This window comes from the organism of the source record quoted next, unplaced genomic scaffold (genome assembly GCF_019419815.1).
Source record: "Pyrus x bretschneideri cultivar Hongxiangsu unplaced genomic scaffold, Pyrus_bretschneideri_v1 Contig14, whole genome shotgun sequence".
Taxonomy (NCBI): domain Eukaryota; kingdom Viridiplantae; phylum Streptophyta; class Magnoliopsida; order Rosales; family Rosaceae; genus Pyrus; species Pyrus x bretschneideri.
Window position 1 is genome coordinate 4,862,877 of NW_025999435.1, and position 21,932 is coordinate 4,884,808.

General features: G+C 37.8%; 3 protein-coding genes across 3 annotated transcripts; 2 read left to right on the top strand and 1 right to left on the bottom strand.

The window, feature by feature from the left end:
• The first annotated feature begins 6,869 nt into the window (after positions 1 to 6,869).
• On the top strand, positions 6,870 to 10,390 carry LOC125475326 (putative nucleobase-ascorbate transporter 10). Its single transcript, XM_048580051.1, has 14 exons — positions 6,870 to 7,092; positions 7,221 to 7,318; positions 7,414 to 7,590; positions 7,719 to 7,819; positions 7,953 to 8,028; positions 8,273 to 8,332; positions 8,472 to 8,656; positions 8,761 to 8,857; positions 9,048 to 9,134; positions 9,240 to 9,298; positions 9,388 to 9,479; positions 9,572 to 9,649; positions 9,880 to 10,028; positions 10,125 to 10,390. Exons 1-14 carry the CDS (start codon positions 6,879 to 6,881, stop codon positions 10,341 to 10,343), a joined length of 1,692 nt encoding a protein of 563 aa, XP_048436008.1. The 5' UTR covers positions 6,870 to 6,878; the 3' UTR covers positions 10,344 to 10,390.
• Positions 10,391 to 11,908: 1,518 nt separating this feature from the next.
• On the top strand, positions 11,909 to 13,478 carry LOC125475263. Its single transcript, XM_048579905.1, has 2 exons — positions 11,909 to 12,326; positions 13,212 to 13,478. Exon 1 carries the CDS (start codon positions 12,121 to 12,123, stop codon positions 12,307 to 12,309), a length of 189 nt encoding a protein of 62 aa, XP_048435862.1. The 5' UTR covers positions 11,909 to 12,120; the 3' UTR covers positions 12,310 to 12,326; positions 13,212 to 13,478.
• Positions 13,479 to 13,954: 476 nt separating this feature from the next.
• On the bottom strand, positions 13,955 to 16,887 carry LOC125475262 (beta-amylase 3, chloroplastic). Its single transcript, XM_048579904.1, is given in 6 exon segments — positions 13,955 to 14,955; positions 14,958 to 15,072; positions 15,204 to 15,314; positions 15,587 to 15,797; positions 16,266 to 16,615; positions 16,617 to 16,887. Coding segments are annotated over 6 exon segments (1,638 nt in total). The 5' UTR covers positions 16,794 to 16,887; the 3' UTR covers positions 13,955 to 14,281.
• Between the last annotated feature and the right edge of the window lie 5,045 nt (positions 16,888 to 21,932).

Sequence of the window (21,932 nt, forward strand, 5' to 3'; positions counted from 1 at the left end):
TTTCGCCAGAAGTTCGGGGTCTAGCAGCTAGGCTTATTCTTGGTGAAACAGAACAAGAGATCTTAATTCGACTCACATTGTATTAATATTGAAAACTCCTTATCCCGAATCAATCAATCAATTTCACTATCATAAGCCTTTGTAATTACTCATACAAGGTCCTTTTGAAGATTTTGGCAAACCGGTTGAAGCAATTCCTTCCAACTATTATTTCTCCAAGCCAAAATGCATTTATGGAAGGAAGAAAAATTCAAGATAACATCAATATAGTTCATGAAGCCCTCCATTTCTTGAAATTGAGAAAAACCAAGACGATATTCAAGTTGAGTATCAAACTCGACATGAACAAAATCTATGGCCAAGTGGAGTGGGATTTCCTCCAAGCTGTTATGGGGAAGATAGGTTTCAATGGGATATGGATCCAGGTAATGATGAATTGTGTTACAACTGTTAACTTTGCTGTGCTAATTAATGGGAGGCCTGGGAAGAAGTTCAAGCCGACTAGAGGACTCAGGCAGGGAGACCCATTGTCACCCTATCTATTTTTGATTGTTAGCGAGGTCTTATCGTTGCTCATTCAGAATGCTTCGGAAATGGGCTTTATTGAAGGAATACATGTTAGTGGAAATGGACCATGTTTATCCCACCTTCTTTTTGATGATGACTACTCCAATATTTTTAAAGGCTACAAAGACAAACTGCACCAATATTGTTAAGCTTCTAAATGCCTACTGCCATGCTTCGTGGCAAGAAGGAGCCTTCACAAGTCCAATGTCTACTTCAATACAAATACTCCATCGACGATCTATGAGAGCTTTGTGACATCCTTTATATGTTGAAGGTGGAGGATCCCGAGAGTTATCTTGGCATCCCAACTATATGGGGAAGATAAAAAAGGAATGCTCTTGCATATGTAAAGGATCAAATTATGACGAAAATCGTCAGGTGGAAGCAATAATTTTTATCATAATCTGGAAAGGATACCTTGATTCAGGCAGTCACACAAGCTGTGCTAACTTACCCTATGAATGTGTTCAAACTTTTAGAAAATTTGTGCATAGATATTGATGCAGCTATTGCCAGGTTCTGGTAGGGCCAAAAAGAAAAGGAACGACGCATTCACTAGGTCAGTTGGGATATGTTAGGATCTACTAAAGTTGAGAGGGATTGGGTTTTTGGAATTTGACATCGCCCTTCTTGCGAAACAATGCTGGAGACTAATCCACGATCCCAACTCTCTTTGGGCTAGGGTTTTAAAGGACTGCTACTTCTCCAATGTATTGTTTTTAGAAGCAAAAAATTGCGGTAGAGCCTCGTAGGCTTGGTCCAGTTTATTAGAGGGCAAAGATTTGCTATTGAAAGTAACCCACTGGCAGATTATGAGTAGGGATCAAACACGACTCTGCATTGATAGATGGATCCCGAGTATCCCTATTGGTCATCCCACTCATATTCCTGAAGTTTCTGTGGATGCAAATCAACGGGTTTCCTCCATTATTCAGCCGGATTCCTATGGCTGGAAATGGGATTCCATTGGCGGCATTATCTTGTAGGTGAAGTGTGCGGCCATCTCCTTGACTTAGGCGGGAAATCCCAGGCACATGAATAGGTTGATTTGGTCGATTGATAAATGAGGTGTGTACTCCGTTAAGTTCGGGTACTGGTGGTTACATGTTAAAGCCCAACAACGTAGATCTCGGTGGTCCTATTCCTCTAGAGCAACTGACCCTCGGTGTGGAAGTGCATATGGGGCATTAACGCTCGCCCTAAAATTAGAAATTTCTTGTGGAGAGGCTTGAAGGGTATATTGGCGACACAATTGAATCTATTCAAGAGAAGATGTTCCCCCTCCCTCATCTATTATTTATGCAACGAACATGAGGAATCAGTTGAGCATATTCTTCTTCTTTGCTCGTGGACTATTCGGGTTTGGTTTGGAAGATCGCTAAACTACAGGGTGGATCGGATGGCAATGGCAACTCTTGATGCCTGGATCCTCATGGTTTCTAAGGAGTGCTCTGGAAACTTGGATGACAAGAAGTTTCTCCTTACAGTTGTGGCATTTACATGCTGGAATATCTGGAAAAATCAGTGTAAGACAATTTTCAACCGAAAACCTCTGTCCTCTATCTGGACAATTAATGCCATAGTTTGTGATGTGGAGTTGTTCTTGAAGAACAAAGCTTTGGTCAATATCTATCCGGTCCCTAGCTCTTGTCCTCAGGTGCATCGATGCTAGCTGGAAGGCAGGTAATTTTCGTGGTGCTATTGGGGGTGGTGATGAGGGATTATTTGGGTAGGTGCCTAGCGGTTTGAAGAAAGGAGATAGTTACATGAAGTGCTCATGCAGCCGAGGCAATTGCGATTCTGGAGGCATGCTTGCTTGCCCAACAGGAAAATTTATCCCAGGTTGTTGTGGAATATGATTGCAAACATATAATTTCTTGTTTATTGGATAGTATGGACAATGCACACTGGGAGGTGTACCCCATATTGTCTCGGGCAATGGATGCTAGTAATTCATTACCCACATGTACCTGGTCTTGGGTCCCAAGATCAGGGAATGAAGTGGCGGACTTCATGGTGTTGTTCTAGTCTACAGAGATGTGTTACTCTGTCTAGGGTTGAAAAACCCCCATCTTTGTTTGTAAGAATTTTGAACAAGGACGGGTTAACATGTCCTCCGTAGTTTTTTGGCATCATGGGGTAGGGTCAACATTTGTGCCATGTTTGGTGGCGTCTATGTATGCCCTGACCTCATATATCTTTTGCTCTGTTTGCCGTTTCTTTGGCTTTCTTGGCTCCCCTAGTTATAATACTTCAGTTTATCAAAAACGAAAAAAAAAGAAGAACATAATTCCAACGACGGGGTTCTTGCAAATAAAAATCCAAAACTGCAAAATAATAATCCCACAAGCAGTAAGAAACTACAAGAAACTCTATAAAAATCATTTGCATACAGTGCTACACATTAATATGAAAGAATATATTATGCTTCTATCTGGACTTTGCATGGAATGACATCTTAGCTCTGAATCATCTTATGATCCCAAAATCACCATTTAATAGTAGATCCAACAAAGTCAACCAGCTCACCTTCAACCCTCTAGTGAACTACCAAATAGACCACACAACGGCCAATTCACCTATAAAAAAAATTTTACTCGTCTAAAGCTAGATTACAAAATTGCCTATGGATACAATATCTCTTGTATAAAAGAAAAAAGAATTCACTATGTACATAAAATTAATTTTAGTTGTGATGAAGAGTAACCAAACAAAAAATAATCTTAATCTAATGGACACAATTCAACATCAAATGAAAACTTATTCATCGGATCACAAGATTCTATTAGGGTTGGTTCAGTATGGGATCCTAAACCAAAAGTGGGATCTTGAAGCCCGAACTAACACTTTTCAAAATAGGAATCCGAATACCGATTCTGAATTGAAATTTCGATATTGCCGAATTTTGGAATTCCCGAAATGTTTTCGATATTTCAGGAAGGATCGGGATTGAATTTTGGCTTTTGGGCTGAAATTTGAGATTTTGACCTAAAATTTTGTCAGCCCAATTTCTTACATGTGACAACCCATCCCTAATTTTACGATTTTATTAATTTTAAAGGAGTGAATGGACGAAAATGCCCCTAGAGGCGAGATTGTTGACTTTTGTTGACCGTCATTTCGGAACACATATGAGCTATTATTTTACCGTAACCTCGAATTACTCAACGATACAAACGTGTAGGCACATAATCGAATTTGGAGCTACGATAAAGATTTTACATAACTACAAAATTTAAGGGTGTTCCATGAAATTTGAATATTAGGTATTTTATTATTTTAATATTTTCTCAGTGGATATTTTAAATATTTATAATTTTTCTGGCCTGTGGGGCCCACAACCACACAAACTCTCCACTATCTTTTTGTCACGTTTCATCTTTTCCACCACTCTTAGACGCTCTTTTTCTTCTCTCTATCTTCTCTCTTGTTACTCTCACTTCTCCCTCACCTTCTCTCCGTGTCTCACCCTACAACAACAATGGTGACACCAGGGTCCATCAACTCGCCATCTTTTTTGGCGAGCTCCACCAAACCACCACTTAGGTTTTCTTTCTCTTCCCTCTTCCCTCAGTCTTTCTCTCGTCCCCGTCAAACTCTCTTACTCTCCTGTCTCTTTAGGATGCACTGAGATGGTGCAGTGGCAAACATCGAGCCACCACCATCGTCGTTTGAATGAGTTTCAACCACAAAATAACTCACTCCATTCTCTCATTTGGATTTTTCACTCTCTGGACTTCATGCATATTGCACAGAAACGTAACGAGGAACACCGCCATGTTTTTCGTCGGAGTTCGCAAACTTCCTACAAGGAACCGCTGCAGGGAAGACTTTCCAGATTTTTCGGCAACTTTCGAGCCCTTTTTTGGCCAACTTTGGCCATGGTCAAGGAACCCAATGGTGCGATTACTTAAGCCCAAAACCCGACCCAAAATCTTTGTTGCAAACTTTTGGGCCATTGACCCATGACCCTTTAACCCATGGTCTAGTTGGCCCATTTACCTAATTGGGCTCAGAATAGTCTAAGAATATTCTCTGAAATATTCTTAGATTATTCTTTGGAATATTCTTGGGATATTCCTTATGTTGGCTTTTCAAAAATGTCTCGGAAACCCTCTTATACTAATTTTGACGTCTTGAGTCTGCTTTTGATATCCATTTAGTGAAATTCCAAAGTTTTAACGTAGTTGACCACCGAGGCGTCTCGGTTGACTTTTAGGGTTAACTTTGACTTTTTGCAAAATATGCCAGGGACCCACCTTAGCTTATTTCAATGCCCTGATTCCAAATTCGCACTCCGTTTTCTCAAATTTAATCATTTTAGTGAGTTTTACTAATGGGTCCTAATATTATGCTTAGGTGCGATTATTGTTGGTGACTTCGGCTATTCTAGTTTGAATGGGTTCGACTCAACGACATGATCTATGAGTGGGTCTTTGCTTCTACATATTATATATATTTATTTAGTTTCCATTTATACATTTAAAAAAGAATTTCCTACGCATGCCTAGATTAGACTAATGCTTATAAGAATTTGCAAAATAACGAAAAGTTACGAAATTATCAGAAATCCTACGGGATGCACATGTATGTGTATTGTTATGGGGTTTTAATTACGGTCATGAGTAATATCTTATTTATTACTCTTATGTTGACTAGAATTATCGAATTACTATGACATGACTATATTGATGTTATTTGCTCATCGTTTGCTACACCAGTGTTGGTACTCGCCCGGACCAAGGCCAGTCTTTCACGTGTATGTGCACATCACACCGTACACTCACTTTGGATCCATTGTAGGTGCCAATCCCGTCGTACAGGTTGCCATAGGCAACTTTAACTCGTATGTGCTGTGCATAGCGCCAGTCTTCACATGATTATAGTACTAGAGCGTATATCATTGTTACACCCAGTCATGTTCATGTCAGAATACCTTTGCATGAACTCGTGTATCAGCATATGTTGATGAGCACTCAATATAATATGTTTGCTTATGCGAGATTTTGTGATTATGGTCGTCATGTGCTTATTTACGAGATATTGTGCCATAATGAATTCTTGAGGTATTGCAGGTTACAGTAAGTATTTTCTTACTATATGTAGAATGTATATTTTGGAAAAGATTTTTACAAAATTTTATTTTTAGGCCCACTCACCCTTGTTTTTTGCCCCTCCAGGTTTTAATGGTTGAGCTTTCGTATCGACGAGGATTATTGGCAAATATTGGTATTGGAGATCACCTTCAATGATATAATTCTCATCCTACTTTACTGTACTTTACTTATGCTCTGACATCACGTGTGAAATTGGTTCATTCCCGCTCACCAGCGCACTCTTGTATTTAGGCACTTTTAGGTTTAAATTTATTCACATTTTCCACATCACCACACTTTATGGCTTCGTCACCTTCAGGATGTCGGCCAACACAGCTCGATTCGGTGTCCAGGTGGACATTTCGGGTTAGGGTGTGTCAGTTTGGTATCAGAGCCAAATTTCTATCCTGGACCTATGGGTTATGGGCCCACCAAGCGTCCGCTGCGCCACGGTTTCAGATGATTCTAGGGAAAAATACTTACTACTTCAGGGACTTCTACTGACCGTAGGTATAACGACTCGTACAGGTTACCATAGGCAACTCCAACTCGTATGCGCTGCGGATATTTAAAATTTATAAAATCGTAAAATTAGGGACGGGTTGTCACAGTCTGTTGGCATAACTATCGAGTTTTACTTATCCTCCATACAGTTTCAAATTTCTCATATTTTTAGAGAAGGTAACCAAGTTGCTGATTGTTTGGCCAATTATGGTTTTGATCACCCCGGTGTCCATTGTTATAGGTTTTGCTGAAAGAGGTTTTGAAAATCACTTCCTATGATAGCAATTATGGAGTGGAATGGACTTCAGGCCAAATTTGAAAAAAATAAAATAAAATTTAGTTTGCAAATTTAATCTACCTAACATTATTTTTCTTTATTATTTATGCAATTAAAATGTAATGAGTTTGATTTTGAATTGTAAGCAAGCTATAATTGTCTGCCATTTAATTCGATTAAAAGCAGAAATAATTAGTGGTTAATTATATATGAAAAACCGTAGACATTAGACAATGTTCACTATTCAATGAAAAATTACAAATATTAATTGACAGCCAAACATATCATTCAATTCAGTAAATGTTGGTCATTTGAATTCGTAACGGTCTACTACGTGACAGGTTTTAAGGTTGAATTCTACTCCCATTTAGCTCTTGCTTGCTCTTAACTCTTGGGTTCTCCTTCCTCCGTAAACGTGCTTAAACTAGCAGGACATGGCTCAAGGCTGTTGTGGCGGTGGTAACAATAACAACGGAGGTAGCAATGGTGGTGGTGGAAATGGTAGTGGGCATGGTGGGAGTGGTGGTGGCAATGGTGGAAATGGTGGTGGCAACAACAACAACAACAAAACCGAGGAGTTACAACCACACCCACTGAAAGAGCAATTACCAGGCGTTCAGTATTGTGTTAACAGCCCGCCACCATGGCGTATGCATTCCCCCTTACCCTTTTTCTCAAATATAAATTACCAAATGTTTCATGTTCATTTTTTTGATTCCGTTATACTCCATGTTCACCATTACTAAACGTATAATATATCTTCCGTCGTTGTGCAGCTGAAGCAATCATGCTGGGTTTCCAGCACTACCTATTGACTCTTGGGATTACTGTCCTAATTCCAAGTATGCTTGTCCCCAAAATGGGTGGAGGAGATGTAAGGATTTAATACTTGCTTGCCAACTTTTATGACTCTCTTTTATTTTTTGTGCTTGCATTCTTTTGATTAACTTCACTCCCCTTTTGTCACAGATTGAGAAGGCTAGGGTGATACAAACCATGCTCTTTGTTTCGGGGTTCAACACGCTCTTCCAGTCTCTATTCGGAACCCGACTTCCTACTGTGGTAACGGCTTCATATACATATGTAATCCCCACAACATCCATACTCCTAGCCAGTAGATACAAGGATTACTCAGATCCTCATGAGGTCAGGCTTAATTTATTTTCTTCTTTTTGGTTGAAGAATAATTTCTACTAGCTAGGGATTTCACTTTTCTTTTTTCTGTACGAATCTAATTTTTTTTTTTTATTTGGCCTTATGAATGAATCTTTCAGAAGTTTTTCAACACTATGAGAGGTATACAGGGTGCCTTAATCATTACCGCCAGTTTCCAGATGATCATCGGCTTCCTAGGCTTGTGGAGAAATGCTATAAGGTAAAGTTACTTTGAACTGAAGGTCTGGTTTCTTGGATGGCAAGAAATTGTTTAAAATTCTCAGATTATTAGTACTAGAGATAGTTGATACTTTGTGAGTTGTGGCCAAGACTTCTTATTTTACTTGATTCAGGTGCCTTAGCCCTCTTTCTGTTGTCCCATACATAACTTTTACTGGACTTGGAGTTTATCATCTCGGTTTCCCTACGGTAAAGAGTTCTTGATCGATCCCTCATTCTTTTCTCATACTTTTGCTTCCCCACTTCCTTGCTCCCAATCCACTTAAAACTACATTTAAGTATGGAAATTCATGAAGTAAACATTGATTCATGAATAGCTTCATCATCCTAATCTGGTGTTTTGTATTATGACAATCGTGTTTCGGTTACTCTTCACCATTAAATTTGATAGGCAGTGCATTCACTATCCACCTCTCGTTTCCTTTTCTTCTAGTTGGCCAGATGTGTTGAACTCGGGCTTCCAGAGTTGATCGTCATGGTTTTTGTTGCACAGGTAAATATTGATCAATTATAATTAGTTATTACCTCTGTCTACCCCAGATAACGAACAGTGTATGATATTGAATGAGAGTTGTTTCCGTTAGTTTTCTCATCGCAATAGGTAATGTTATACATGATTAAATGTTTTGCAGTATCTTCCTCATATTTTAAATACAAAGAAGAAAATATGCGACAGATTTGCGGTGTTGTTCTCCATCCCAATTGTATGGTTGTTTGCACAACTTCTAACCTCAAGCGGTGCATATAATAACAAACCTACAACAACTCAACTGAGTTGCCGCACTGATCGTTCTGGCATTGTTGGTGCAGCTCCCTGGTCGGTCTCGATGTGCAAATCTGTAATTCTGTATTAATTCCTGTTGACTCTCAAGTTCATTGACAACAGTGAACTTCTTGTCCTTTTTCTATGTAAATATGCAGGATATACATTCCATATCCATTTCAATGGGGGAGCCCTACTTTTAATGTAGGAGAAGCTCTTGCAATGATTGCTGCTTCTTTCGTTTCAACCTTTGAGGTCCATTCCTTTTCCCTCAAGTCATTTAGAAATGCGTGTAGTGCAGTAATAATTCAAACTAGATTCATGTTAAAACTTCTACACTCGTACCGTTGCGTTAACTTCATTTCATAATTAGCATAGGGTTTGTTTAGAGAACATGTCAATACAAGTTATATTTATATTGATTGTGTACCTGCATTGTTTACAGTCGACTGGTACGTTTTTCACTACAGCAAGATACGGGAGTGCCACACCTGTACCACCTTCTGTTGTTAGCCGGGGTGTTGGCTGGTTGGTAAGACATCGTTGCCTGTTGCCTTCTTCCTTCAGAATTGTGAATCTTTTCACTATAGATGCGTTGTTTAGTATCCGACTTTGATATGATTTTTCTGCCTTTCAGGGTATAGGAGTTCTATTTGACGGGATGTTTGGTTCCCTAACTGGTTCTGCAGCATCAGTGTAATGAACTCAGACTAATCTCTGTTTGCCAAAAAAATGTCTTGTTTCAGACGCTTTCTTCTTATTACATCCTTCTGCTTTCGGTGTAGTGAGAATGCTGGCCTATTAGCATTGACAAAAGTTGGAAGCCGTAGAGTCATCCAAATTTCAGCTGGCTTCATGATTTTCTTCTCAGTATTCGGTATGCAGACGATTTTACTTACAACGTAGTTTTGTGTTGATTATTGTACTTGAAATGGTATCTCATGTTGCCAAGATGGTGTTCTTAACCAGGAAAATTTGGAGCCCTTTTTGCTTCTATTCCAACACCAATCATAGCAGCTATTTACTGCGTCTTATATGGCTATGTCGGTATGTATCTCTGTTTCCTCAGACATCTGCTCCTTATATTGACATTTGCAACATGATAATTTCACAGAACATGCATTATGATGATCTTGAATCCACGGCCTGAGTAAAGATTAAAATATCGCTAGAATAAAAGATAACTATGTGCGATAGTTGCTGGACAAACTGCAACAAAACCAGAAGACGCTAGCAATGACTCGTATTTAACCGTCGCCTACAATGTCCTTTTGCAGCTGCTGCAGGGCTTGGCTTTCTTCAGTTTTGTAACCTGAACAGTTTTAGAACAAAATTTATTCTGGGGTTCTCTTTCTTCTTGGGGATTTCTATCCCACAATACTTCAGAGAATACTATCACAAAGGCGCCGAAAGCAGTTCTGGATGGGTGAGAATATTTATCGACTAGTCTATTAATGTTTGTGTCTTGCTTCCATTAGAATGTTACTGTTGGCCTTATCAAATCTTGTTCAATTACTTTCAGTTCGACGATGTAGTTACTGTGATCTTCATGTCTCACACGACGGTAGCTGCAATGGTAGCAATGGTCTTGGATTGTTCACTGGCCCGGGAAGACGATGCATCTCGAAAAGACAGTGGTTTGTACTGGTGGGAGAAGTTTAGCTTGTATGGTTCAGATATTAGGAATGACGAGTTCTATGCATTACCATGCAGATTGAACAAGTTTTTCCCGGCCCTTTGAATTCATGTATAAAATTTGTCCGAGTGGTGTGCTATGTGGTTAAGTGGTTGAAAAGAGGGACACAGGACGCTTCACGCGTGTTGTGATTCACACACCCCTTTTTTGGCCACTGTGTTTATGCTAGAATCCATTGAGTGATTTTCCATCCCCTTGTTTAAAAAAAATACACAGCGCGAACAAAGGCTATGATGAGTAACAAATTCATTACATGGATGAAAAATAAAAAAGCAGCATAGCTTGCCGCTGCAGATCCTGGATTCTCCTTCCTCATCTTAGCCTCCACAACATCTCTTCCTCCCGGAATCAACCGTGACTTGTTTCTCAGAACTAGACATTTCCCCGAGAGCCGACCTCTGCTCCAGGAATTCTGAATTCTCCTTCCCAACCTCTCCATTACCGTATAGGCGTATACCTCCTCCTTCCATATTGAAACCGATGCTTTAATCTCACCAATCACAGATTACAAGCATCCAATGCATCAACATGGTGAATCGCAGAGACGAGAGAGATTTGAGGCATCGTATTGCCATGAAAAGTGTAGCATGTAGTACACCAGCCTGGGGTACTCACATAAACCTGTGTCGGAATTCCGTGTCCGCCTTCAGTTGTTGGCATTGAGCTAGAACTTGAAGTAGTGCAACCTTATTATCCGTTTGTGCATGAGTTCCTGCTCCAAGAGTTTGTAAAATTTGTCTCACTGACCAAATACAGCTTCCCAACATTATTTATCCAGTCCGCATCAACAATTTTATCTGCATCTTCTGTTAAGATTATACCGGAACCACACGGTAAAAATTATAGTTGCTCCCCTGCTGCTTTGATAAGCTCTCCAATGGTAGTCGGGATCCATAAGACGGTTCCAGGTCCTCTAACTTCTTCTTTCCCATGGGTGGATAAGGTGTACCGTGGAGGGGTAAATATTGTAATTTGCAAAATATGTGGCGGTATATTTGCTATTTAAACATTTCATTAAATCAATGATTATTATGTTTTGAAAAAATAAGCTCTTTTTTCATAAATATGGTAAATCCTGCTTCTGTTTTTCTATACTCTTCTACTATCAATTGACAACCGTTTGAAAAAAAAAAAATGTTTTTTTTTTTTTAAAATTTTTAAAGTAACACAATCCCAAATCAATCCTAAGGCCTCTCTGGAAAATAGGCAACTCAATCCCTTTAAATGAATAGTAACCGGCTGTTTGCCACATTGCTCCAGGGCAATGGTAACTAAGAGGGCTGCCATGTGAGCCCTACCTTTTGAAACATTGTTGGAGATGCGCCCCCACATGCATGTAGACAACGCAAAATATTTTTATAACATAGTTAACGTCATACTGACATTAGCCTTGCGTCACATCCACTCAAGCGTTCGGGCTATAAACTTTCACTTGACTTCTTCCTTGGGTTTGCCTTGAGCCTAATTGCCCAACTGGGCTGAAGTATTTTGGGGTTGGGGATAGGCAATAGATTTCATTGCCCATCAAGGACAATTGCCCACTGGTGGTGTTGCTCTTCGCAAACAATATTTTAAGTGATAAAACATGAGATAAATCGGTTACCTAGAAAAGATGATTAATCACCTAATCTGAATCCATCGTTTGGCTCGACAATGCAATGAAAACTTTGTTGGAAAATTCGTTAGACTAGTAATAACACTAAATCGTAATATTAAGCCGGCTATATAACTCTATTTAGATCCAAAATACTCTTTTGTCCAAATTTCCCGTGTAAGATCCTTCATAAACCCTTGAAACGCCCCAAACCGCAATTCCAAGAAAATGGAGAAAACCTTCACACTCCTTCATACAATTGTCACTGCAACTGTCTTCTCTGCTGTTTCCGGATGGTACGGATTCATGTTCGGAAGAGAATCTGCTCGCAAAGAACTCGGAAGCTTGATCGAAGACCTTCGCCGCCAGAATCCCAACTCCGATCCGCCACATGCACCTCCGCCTCCACATGCTTGAAGTTGAATTGATTTGGGGTAATTCTACTCTCCCACTCTCCAAATTTATCTTGTATTCAATTTTTAATTGGGATTAATTAACTGTTGTTGCAACTTGCAAGTGAGTCCAAGCTCTGTTAATTAACAATGAATGGATATCTGTATTTGTTTGCAAGTAATTGTGGGTTACTGATTCTGCAAAATGCCATGAATTTGTGTTTCCGTTTCGTTTCTAAAGATTGTAATTGATTTTGGCGTGAGGAAGGTACTGGAATTCAAAATTTAACAGTTGCACAATATCTTAATCAAAAAGAAGAAGAAGCTAATATATGACTATGAAAAATCCTCTGACCAGCAGGCAATGATTCACTGTTTTCCTTGAACTATGGCGTTCTTTTTACGTACCTAACGTTGTGGTGACTGAACCGAAAAAAAAGGATAGGATGCTTGTGATATTCCTGTCAAAGTACATTTTCCAACAGTTTTGTTTATAGTAATGCTGATAAAATGCCAAGAACAAAGCACTGGAGTATGATTGCAATAGAGTTACTCATCAATATGCTTCATTGTTAAAGGTTTCTGATGGTATCTTGGAGGATGAACATAAATCGGAACCATATGTTCTTATTTCAGTATTGGAAATTATTAAGGGAATGATTTATCTGTTCTGTGCCTTTTCTTTGACAATCACATCTTGCTTTAATAGTCTTCTTACTCCTTATTAGAATTGCTGTTGAAACCTAAACTGTTCTTGTCATATGTGTTAATTGGTCTTTTATGGTTCTTATATTGTTTTCTCAGTGTTCATCTATATAATAAATATGGTTGAATACTTGAATAGCTGCGATTTTTTTCCGATACGCAAGTTTAATTATTGAATAATGTATCAATTATAGAACTTAATTTAGGTTGTGACATGTTCAGGTGCTTGGATCAAGGTTTATGGCATCAAGTGGGCAGTGAGAAAAACCACTTTCATCCATATGGCTTGGGACTGAGAAAAGAAATATGTCTTCAGGGCTTTCACAAAACGCACTTCTGTAGGGGGGATATTTGACCATGTTTTGAAGTCTTCTAACATTATCCTTGATGGTGGAATGTGCTGTTTTGTAGAGTTCAAATAACATTTGATCCTTTTGTATGTTGTGAGATAGTTGTTGAAGTACGAATGAATTTGGATTGTTCTGTTTTCGAAGCCGTTTCTTTTACCTTTATCATTAATGAAATTTGTTTTTCTTGTCAAAAGCAAGAAATTGTTATGGTTCATGCTATTTGTCCTCGAATTCGAATTAATGAAAAGCATTCTCTGGATTAACAAGGCAGTGTTACTTGGTTTTGATCAGACTTTGGCTAACCATCGTCATGATTTACTTATGAACGTTGTTCTTTGTGTTTTTGATGCAGTGTTTTCTTTAGTTTCATCAAAAGCTAAAATCAAGTTTTCCCAACGACCTCTCTAGCTGACAAATTGGCTTCCACATATTGTTCTGGCAGTCAAACCGAGTGGCTAAGTGATTGGGGTATGTAATATGTTTCTCATCCCTGTTACTCTTGGTTTGGTTGTGTTATCAATAGTTTTCAGCTAATATGTAAATAACAAAAGAAGAGTACAATGAATCATTTGAATGGAGAAATACAGATATATGAGGCATTAAGCAAAGAAAAAATAGAGAAATTGATGAACATTATGTCGAAGTTCTTGGATGTTGCATACTATTATTTAACATACCGGACTTGCAACCTTTTCAAAAGAGTCAGCCAAACATCCTCTAAACTAAACTTATGAATACCTGCATAGGATTGAATGAACATCAACTGGCCACTCATGTAGCAGATACATATACAATTAATTTTTCTTTAACCATCTTACATCTCAGTGATGCAAATTATGGTGTTTGCATATAATTATACTTTTGTTTTCTCTTTTTATATTAAAGTAATTAAACTATACTCTGTTTGTACTAGAAGCTGCACATAAAGAATTTCTAACATCTCTACACGAGAAGAGTTTCTTTTGTTTTCTCAACTTTCTTCTCTTTGATAAAATGAACAAAGAGGTCGCTTGCGGTGGAGTCACACTCTGCCAGCCGTCTGTTCCGGCCACCTTCTGCCATGCTCCTCACAAATTCAACCATGTTCCTCCAGTTATCCCCCTCGAACAATCTCTTGTTCATTCGGAGATATGTAAATGCACTTAAGGCATTACCGGAATCTGATCTGCTTGTTGCTAAAACTTGTGCAAACGCACCAGTGTCATACCTCTCCAGTGCATTCTCTCCTGCTAGGTCAATTCCAGCTCTCTTGGTTGCCATCTTTACCTGCCTCACTAGACCTTCTGGTGAGCAATTTGCATGCTCTGGCTGTTCTCTATCTTTCATTTCCATGCAGGTGAAGTTTAATACAACCATGTTTTTGCTGAACATTTTGGCAGTTGGTAGGTAACCATCTCTGTGTCTAGTGTTGTAGTAGCCCGCAGTTAATTCAGCCGCATGTGATCTTGATCCGTAGTGCCAGTGAATCCCAGCAATCTTTCCAGATAATTTAGCTCCAGATCCTTGGAATACCCCTGTTGCAGCTGACAGTATTCTATCTCCGTGTCTTAGTAGCTTTCCGGAGTACCATTCAAGGAAGAACTGTCCATACTCAGTGTTCCACGTTCCATCCTTTTGAAAAATCCTGTGTCTTCAGGAAATTGATTGTAGTGGCCGGAATCATGTGGTCCACTTCTTCCCCAATCTCTCTTCCCCAGTGCCTCTGCTGATGCTTCCAGGGAAGCTCTCATGTACTGCATGTCATAAAAGCATGTTTAGGAATAATGAATATGGCAGAAATTGTATCGAGTTATTATGTCGTTCCGTTTAAGGTCATTTTAATTGGTCAAAAGTAAGGAAAAATGCTTATGTTCACTGTAATTACCTTGTCATAGCATTGGAATTCTCCAATTCCAGGAAACCTCCAAGTTCCGTTGCTTTCTGGATAAGCTGGATATCTGAGCTCCCCACAAGGACCCATGCCTACTTGAATTTCCTATAGAAGTAATTGAAATTGAGTTTCTGACCTTTCAACAAGCCCCTTGTAAACTTCAAAATGACCTTAAGTTACGTTAACATTTGTTGCCCTAGACCAAATTAGTTTTGTTCTGTTTGATAATCTTTTTTATTGTTCTTGCGAAACACTGGCAAAGATCTTTTATGTCTAGTTTTTTTTTTTTTTTTTTTTTTTTTTTTGAACTTTTGAATTCCTACTGCAAGAATAATAGCATAAATTAAAGTCATAACATCTTTGTTGCAGATAATTACCACAATAACATCGCCCAAGTAGTCAATGAATCTGTCGCGGAAGCTCCTCATGTAATCGGTGTAGACCTGAATGGGAGTTCGTCCTCTGAGAACAGGCAATGAATCGCATCCCAAGGATATGTACTCAGGATTCCTCCTGCCTGATTTGTCTGTGTAAACAAGGTCAGGATTCTTGCTGATTTCTTCAAGCACCCATGGAGGTAGAGGAATGCTGAAAATTCATATAATTGTGGTTTAGTGGATCAGTGCATAAATCCACACCAGGTGGAGATAGATTAAAAACATGACTAATAAATCCACAGAATTTCTCGAGTCCTAAGTAATTAATGACTAATTATGGAGATCTAAATCTAAAAAAATTATGCAGGTTAAGACTACCATGTTTTGGAGTTCTAATGTAGAAAAAAGAAGTTGCCCATAAGCAACTTTTTTTGAGCATGTCAAAGGTTCTATTAAAAATCCAATTGCTTCTTGAAAAAGCGATTGGAAGTGCTTTTCCAAAGAAAGGTACTTATCTAGAAAGCACTAGAAAGTGCTTTTGGTCATTCTATTAGCCATCCTAAATGCACTTTCAAACATGTTTCACCTTTTACTAAATCTTATAGCATGTGTTGTAACTTGTATAAAGCTCTAGGGAGCATTAAACGTAACAGACAGCAGTTAGAACCAGCAAACATACCTGCATGAGTCTCCAACATTTCCTCCACACTGATGAAAAGACATGACGACTTGGATCTTCATGCCATGCTTTTGCACCATCTGCACAAGCTCAGCATACCCTTCCCAATTGTACTGGGAAGGTCCGTCCTTCTCCACCAATCCCCACCACGCATCCACCATAACTCCTTCAACCCCTGCTTGCTTCAGGGCCATCAAACTCGCATTCATTGCTCTCGGCTTATTCAAGTGCCCTCCGTGACTCACCGTGTCGAGCGGGAGCATCACATACACAGGCACCTTGTTGTCAGTGCTGCCGTGAGCAGTAGTTTGGGAGTGCGTGGAGCAACTCTCTCCTTCCATCGGAGATAGTCATTAAGTTCTTCTCATGCAAGAGCTGTGTTTCTTGCATTGAACTCTTTACCCGGAGACGGCATGATGGCTTGATTTGCGCAAAGTATATCGTGCCGGGGGAGTCATCGGAGGTTTTCAGGCCCTTGTGGTCTTTAAGATTGACGAACGAAGTTGAAGAACGGAGAGTTAACGTCATTTAATTACTGAAAATGTGTTTTGTGTTTTGAAGGGAAGGGAAGGGAAGGGTAGGGAGAGGAGAAAAAAGTGATGAGAATGGATGAAGGGGTTGCTTCCTTATTTATAAAAATGACTTCCCTCTTAAGGTTTTTTCTTTGGCCAGTTTGGCGGGCTCCAGTTGAAAGGGGAAAAAGTGCAAAAGATCAAAATAGGTCAGCTGATATTTTATTTTTATTTTATTTTGTTGGTCTGACTCAGCTCACTGTTTCAAAGTCGTTTTCTCTCTCTGCGTGTTTACACCTCTTCCATTCTTGCAATTTCCAGGAAAATGTGAATTTTTATTTTATTACAAGGAGCTTTTGAATTTGTATTTTGGTTGACAATGAGGCATAAACCCGAAAGAAAAAGAAAGATTACATAAGAATATCATGAGGTCACGAGGCTCTAGCTATATCTGCAACTAGCAATTGACGACAAGGACTTCTGGATTTAATTATAGTACAGGTGAAAATTTTAAAATTAATTAAAAAAACCAATTAATTGTTTTTGGGACTGCCTTGACTTAGGACTTAGGAATGATTTTCAGGGGTATATTAGTCATAAGATTTGGATAGTTTATTTAGAATGCTTAACAGACTTGAAGCTGCAATCAACACACTTGAAGCAGCAACCATGCATGCATGCATGCATCTTGGTTGGATATTCTTATATGATTAAAATATCTTGAGCTAGCTCTTGTGAAAAATTGGAATATCTTGAGCTCTTCTCTAAAGATGAAAATATCTTCAACTGATGATTCATGCCTTGTGATATTTTAGACCAAATACCATATTAACCTGTCATTTTCCATGTTTTTATCCAAGTTTGTCCATTTATCCTTAAACCCGCGTGAAGTGACTGAATTGAGGCTTTTGTTTCGGTGGCTACTTAGCTCAGATAAAATGGTGACCAGATAGTATATACTTACTGTAATTTAAACTTGGTCTAGCTAGAGGAATTATATTCAGTTTTTAAATTGATTCACTCGATCGTCTCTTGATCTTTGTTTTAGGAATTTTGCAGGTGATTTGAGTTTTACTTTATTTTGGTTATAGTCCATCGTATCTAGCCAGTACAGTGCAATAGTAGGTTTATCTTTCGATTCACCATAACCTTGGCCTTAGGGATCAGTTATCGGGCGACGCTATTAGGGATCCCAAAAATGTTTAAGAAAGTTGCTTGGGCATGTCAAACTGTTTATGAACTGCTGTATATCATTGGTTGTGCATGTTTTAACGCTTTTAATGTTCGTTAATAATGAAATGTAGCTAGGTACCACTCTGCAAAATATCTAGATTGTAATTGCTAGCATACGAGAATATCTTCAGGTACGTTATTCTTCCTTTTATTTTCGAATGTTGGTTTATTTGCTTGGAGTAGTTTATCAATTGACTGAGGCCATAAAAATTTCTCTGTGAAAAACGAAACGAAACGAAACGAAACGTAGGACCTATATCTGTAGTTTGTTGTGATAAGCATTGGGTGGTTTTGTTTTGAACAGTGCACAAACAAGCTAGCTGGGGTTGTCTTTGGTCTATGGATGCTCTCTCTCTCTCTCTCTCTCTCTCTCTCTCTCTCTCTCTCTCTCTCTCTCTCTCTCTCACTCACACACACACACACACACACACACACACACACACACACACGCACGCACACAGACGACACTGCATTTTTGTGAATCAGAAAATATCTCAAGAATTACAAATTTTCTTGGCTTTGGTTGATTTAGGATAAGAGAGAAGGTAGTAGTGCTGGAATATCATTACCAATTTAGCATGTGGTTCTAACAAAGTCTTTAAGCCCCCAAGTATGAACTATTCAAACCTAACTGCTTCAATGACTCGGCATTTGTTTTCTTCGTTTTTATATATTCGTTTAATTGACTGATTCTCCATAGATTGGCATTTTTTCCCTTTTTTTTTTAATTGTTTGTGAGATAGTTTTGGCAGTCCATGTACGCATTCCTCTCACAATCGCATCTAGAGCCGGCCATGTACAAAGGGTCACAGGTCAGAGAACTCTAGACCCCCACTTCTAAGGCTCGCATAGGACTACCAAATTATAAAGCTCGACCTTGATCGCATCGTCTGTACTAATCACGCAATGAGTAGATGTGAGGAGGGGTGTAAGGCCATTCCCATCCTAGTCGCACCACCAGCAACCCCGTAATAGAAAACGTGAGGGGGAGATATGTTTGAAATTAACCAAATTAATCTATAAATGTTGCATGTTTTTTAATATATCGACCTAAGTTTTGCTGAGAAAAATTCGACATCCTATTGATAATAAATCTGCAGTGCTCCGAACATTTTGAGCACCACCTTGCTTTCTTCATGCTTAATAACTTGTATATAAAATCCAACCTTCGTCTTCACGAATAATTGCTCTCGAACGTACGTATAAAAGCGATATTAATTTACATAGACTCTGATTGACAAATGCTAATTAAGATATTCATTAGATCGTACGTTACAAAAAAAAAAAAAAAAAAAAAGAGTACGATATTCATTAAAATAACAAAAAGCATTCAATGAACCTCTTAGATCTTGATGTTGATTTTTGTGGTCCTGCAAGTGATGATTTGGAGCGGGCGTGTAGTTAATAGGTGGACCATAAGTTTTCTTGAGGAGGTTACGAAAGCCTTATCTCTTCAACTTAATCGGTCACTCTCATATCTGAGTCATCTTCTTTTGTAATTATTCTTTAGAAAAATTAATGAAAATGATTTAAAAATTTTGAATTTTAACGATAAGGACAAAATAAAGGGTAAAATGAATAGTACTAGGATTGACTTTTTAATAAAAAAATATGATTTTTTGTTAAAGTGAACAGTAGTGGTAACTTTTTATTAAAGTTCTCTTCTTTTTCCTTTTAAAATTAACAATAATTATTATAAAAGGAAAATCTGGTGCCAAGAAAACCTTGTGTTGCAGACGTGTAGCCGACGTGGCAAAAATATTGCCACTTTCTTCAAGACGTGAACCAAAACAACTCACATCCAAACAAAATAAAACAAGGAAGAAACAAAATAGTCGAATAATTAAAGTCGCAGATTATGTATCCAGTTATTGCTTTCCGAAATGGGACAATGTGATATGATGATTAGGGTGGGACGTGGGACGGTTATCGTATCAACATTTTTGTATTAAATTTTTGGTATGACAAAATTTATTAGTATTATCATACCAAATTTCGGTATGACAAAATATTCTACTGACTTAATATGATAATGTGAACACCAAAATTTTCATACTCATATTGTAATAATTCTATATGTCTAGGCGGTTTAGGTGTGCAATTGTAAAACAAATCGTTGTGCTAGGTTGAAAATTGAAATTTTTGGTTGAGATTGTGTTTGATTTTCAGAAATTGGTACAAATCACTGTTTAAAAGCTAGATTAATGGATAGTGGTGGTGAGCCATGGTGGCGAAGGAGAAAGTGCAGAGAGGAAAGGTTGGAGAAAGCGAGATGGCGAGAGATTAAGGTGAAGGTGGTGAGCCACAATTTTTATATTTTATTTTGTTTTTAAAACATTATTCTTTTAGTTTTATTTTGTTTCTAAAACCTCAACTTTTTTACTTTATTTTGGATATATGTCAACAAAAAGAAAAACTAATAAAAATACTATAATACCCTTCCATGCATAATTGAAAGAAAGTATTAGAAAATAAAAATTATGGGCATTAAAATAATTTTCCACAAATAAAAATTTTGTTTTTTTTGTTTTATATTTACATAAACATTGTGTGTGGGCCTCATTTAGATATATCCTTCCTTCTACATTTTATGTCTTCAAATAGCAAATACTAGTTTTTTCAAATTATATTAGACATTTATTTATAGTAACGGTTATTAGTACTCCAAAAATCTCATTCTATACTCCTCACACGTGTATTTTTCTTTCTAATTATAGAAAGTTTGGAATACCAAATGAGGTTGTTGGAGTGTTAATTACAATTCCCTATTTATATTTTATTATTATTATATAATAAATTTAATTAGAAACAAACCGCTTAGGCCTCCTAAACACTAGACTCTTAACATCTACCTGACTAGCACATTTTAGAATCTAGTTTAAAGAATGACGAATATAGTCATTTTGTTGATAGATTGAGCTTTTGTTGGAAGCGATTCCACCTTTGACCGTTCACCAATTAGGAGAATTTGTGAACTATTTGGCAAGTGCATGTGTGGAATTACTTGCCCGGTTTGTTCATGTTGAAATGATCGGTCATGTATTATACACCTATGAAAATGTGTCTATTTCAACGTTATTGGGCAACCTTCATATGGAGCTCAATTTTTCTCACCATTCAACATAAGAGGCAACAATCTAACAAGAAGGGCAAATTGATAGTAAAAGAAAACCAAAAAATAAAAACAAGATGGAATATTAACAAACAAACAAAAGGTAGGGAAAAAGGGTGACATATTTGGTGGAAACCTTGTGATAGTCATGTTCCATCTTCATGAAAAATTGAGCTCTAGTTGAACAACAATTTACCAAAACACTTATGGCATATTATTCCAACAATGTTTTTGGTAAATCGTTAACCAACTAGAATTCATCTTCAATACTAAGCAACTTTTACATGGAATCAAGCTCTAATCAAATCCATGATCTACCAAAAAGCTAAGTCAAGATGCAAACTCTCTAATCAGCTTGTTGGTAAATCACCGACCGATTAGAGTTTACCTCCAACTATATCAAACCAAAGAAAACAATTTTATTTTCATAGAACATCTGAAATGTTTTGAACCAATAACCAAGTATATATAGTAGTCCAAAGGCTCTCTATGTAAAGTTGACCAATGGGGGATAGATTTGAAATTTAATCACAATCTATGAATTTATAGAAGATCAATAATTAATTTAATATGGATAGATACGTGTTAATATATGCTGACTAAAAGCTTATGTGCCGAGTAAATCATTTAAAAGAGATATCTATGCATGTTTAGTGACTACCTTAAAATGTTGAAAACACCTAATTCATAACTAATATAGTTATTCCTAATGACAAGTTTAATTTCTAAATATGTATGTTTGTACATATCCACCAAATTTTATTTCAAAAGCTATACCTTATAAACCTTGAAAGTCAATCTCATTATCCT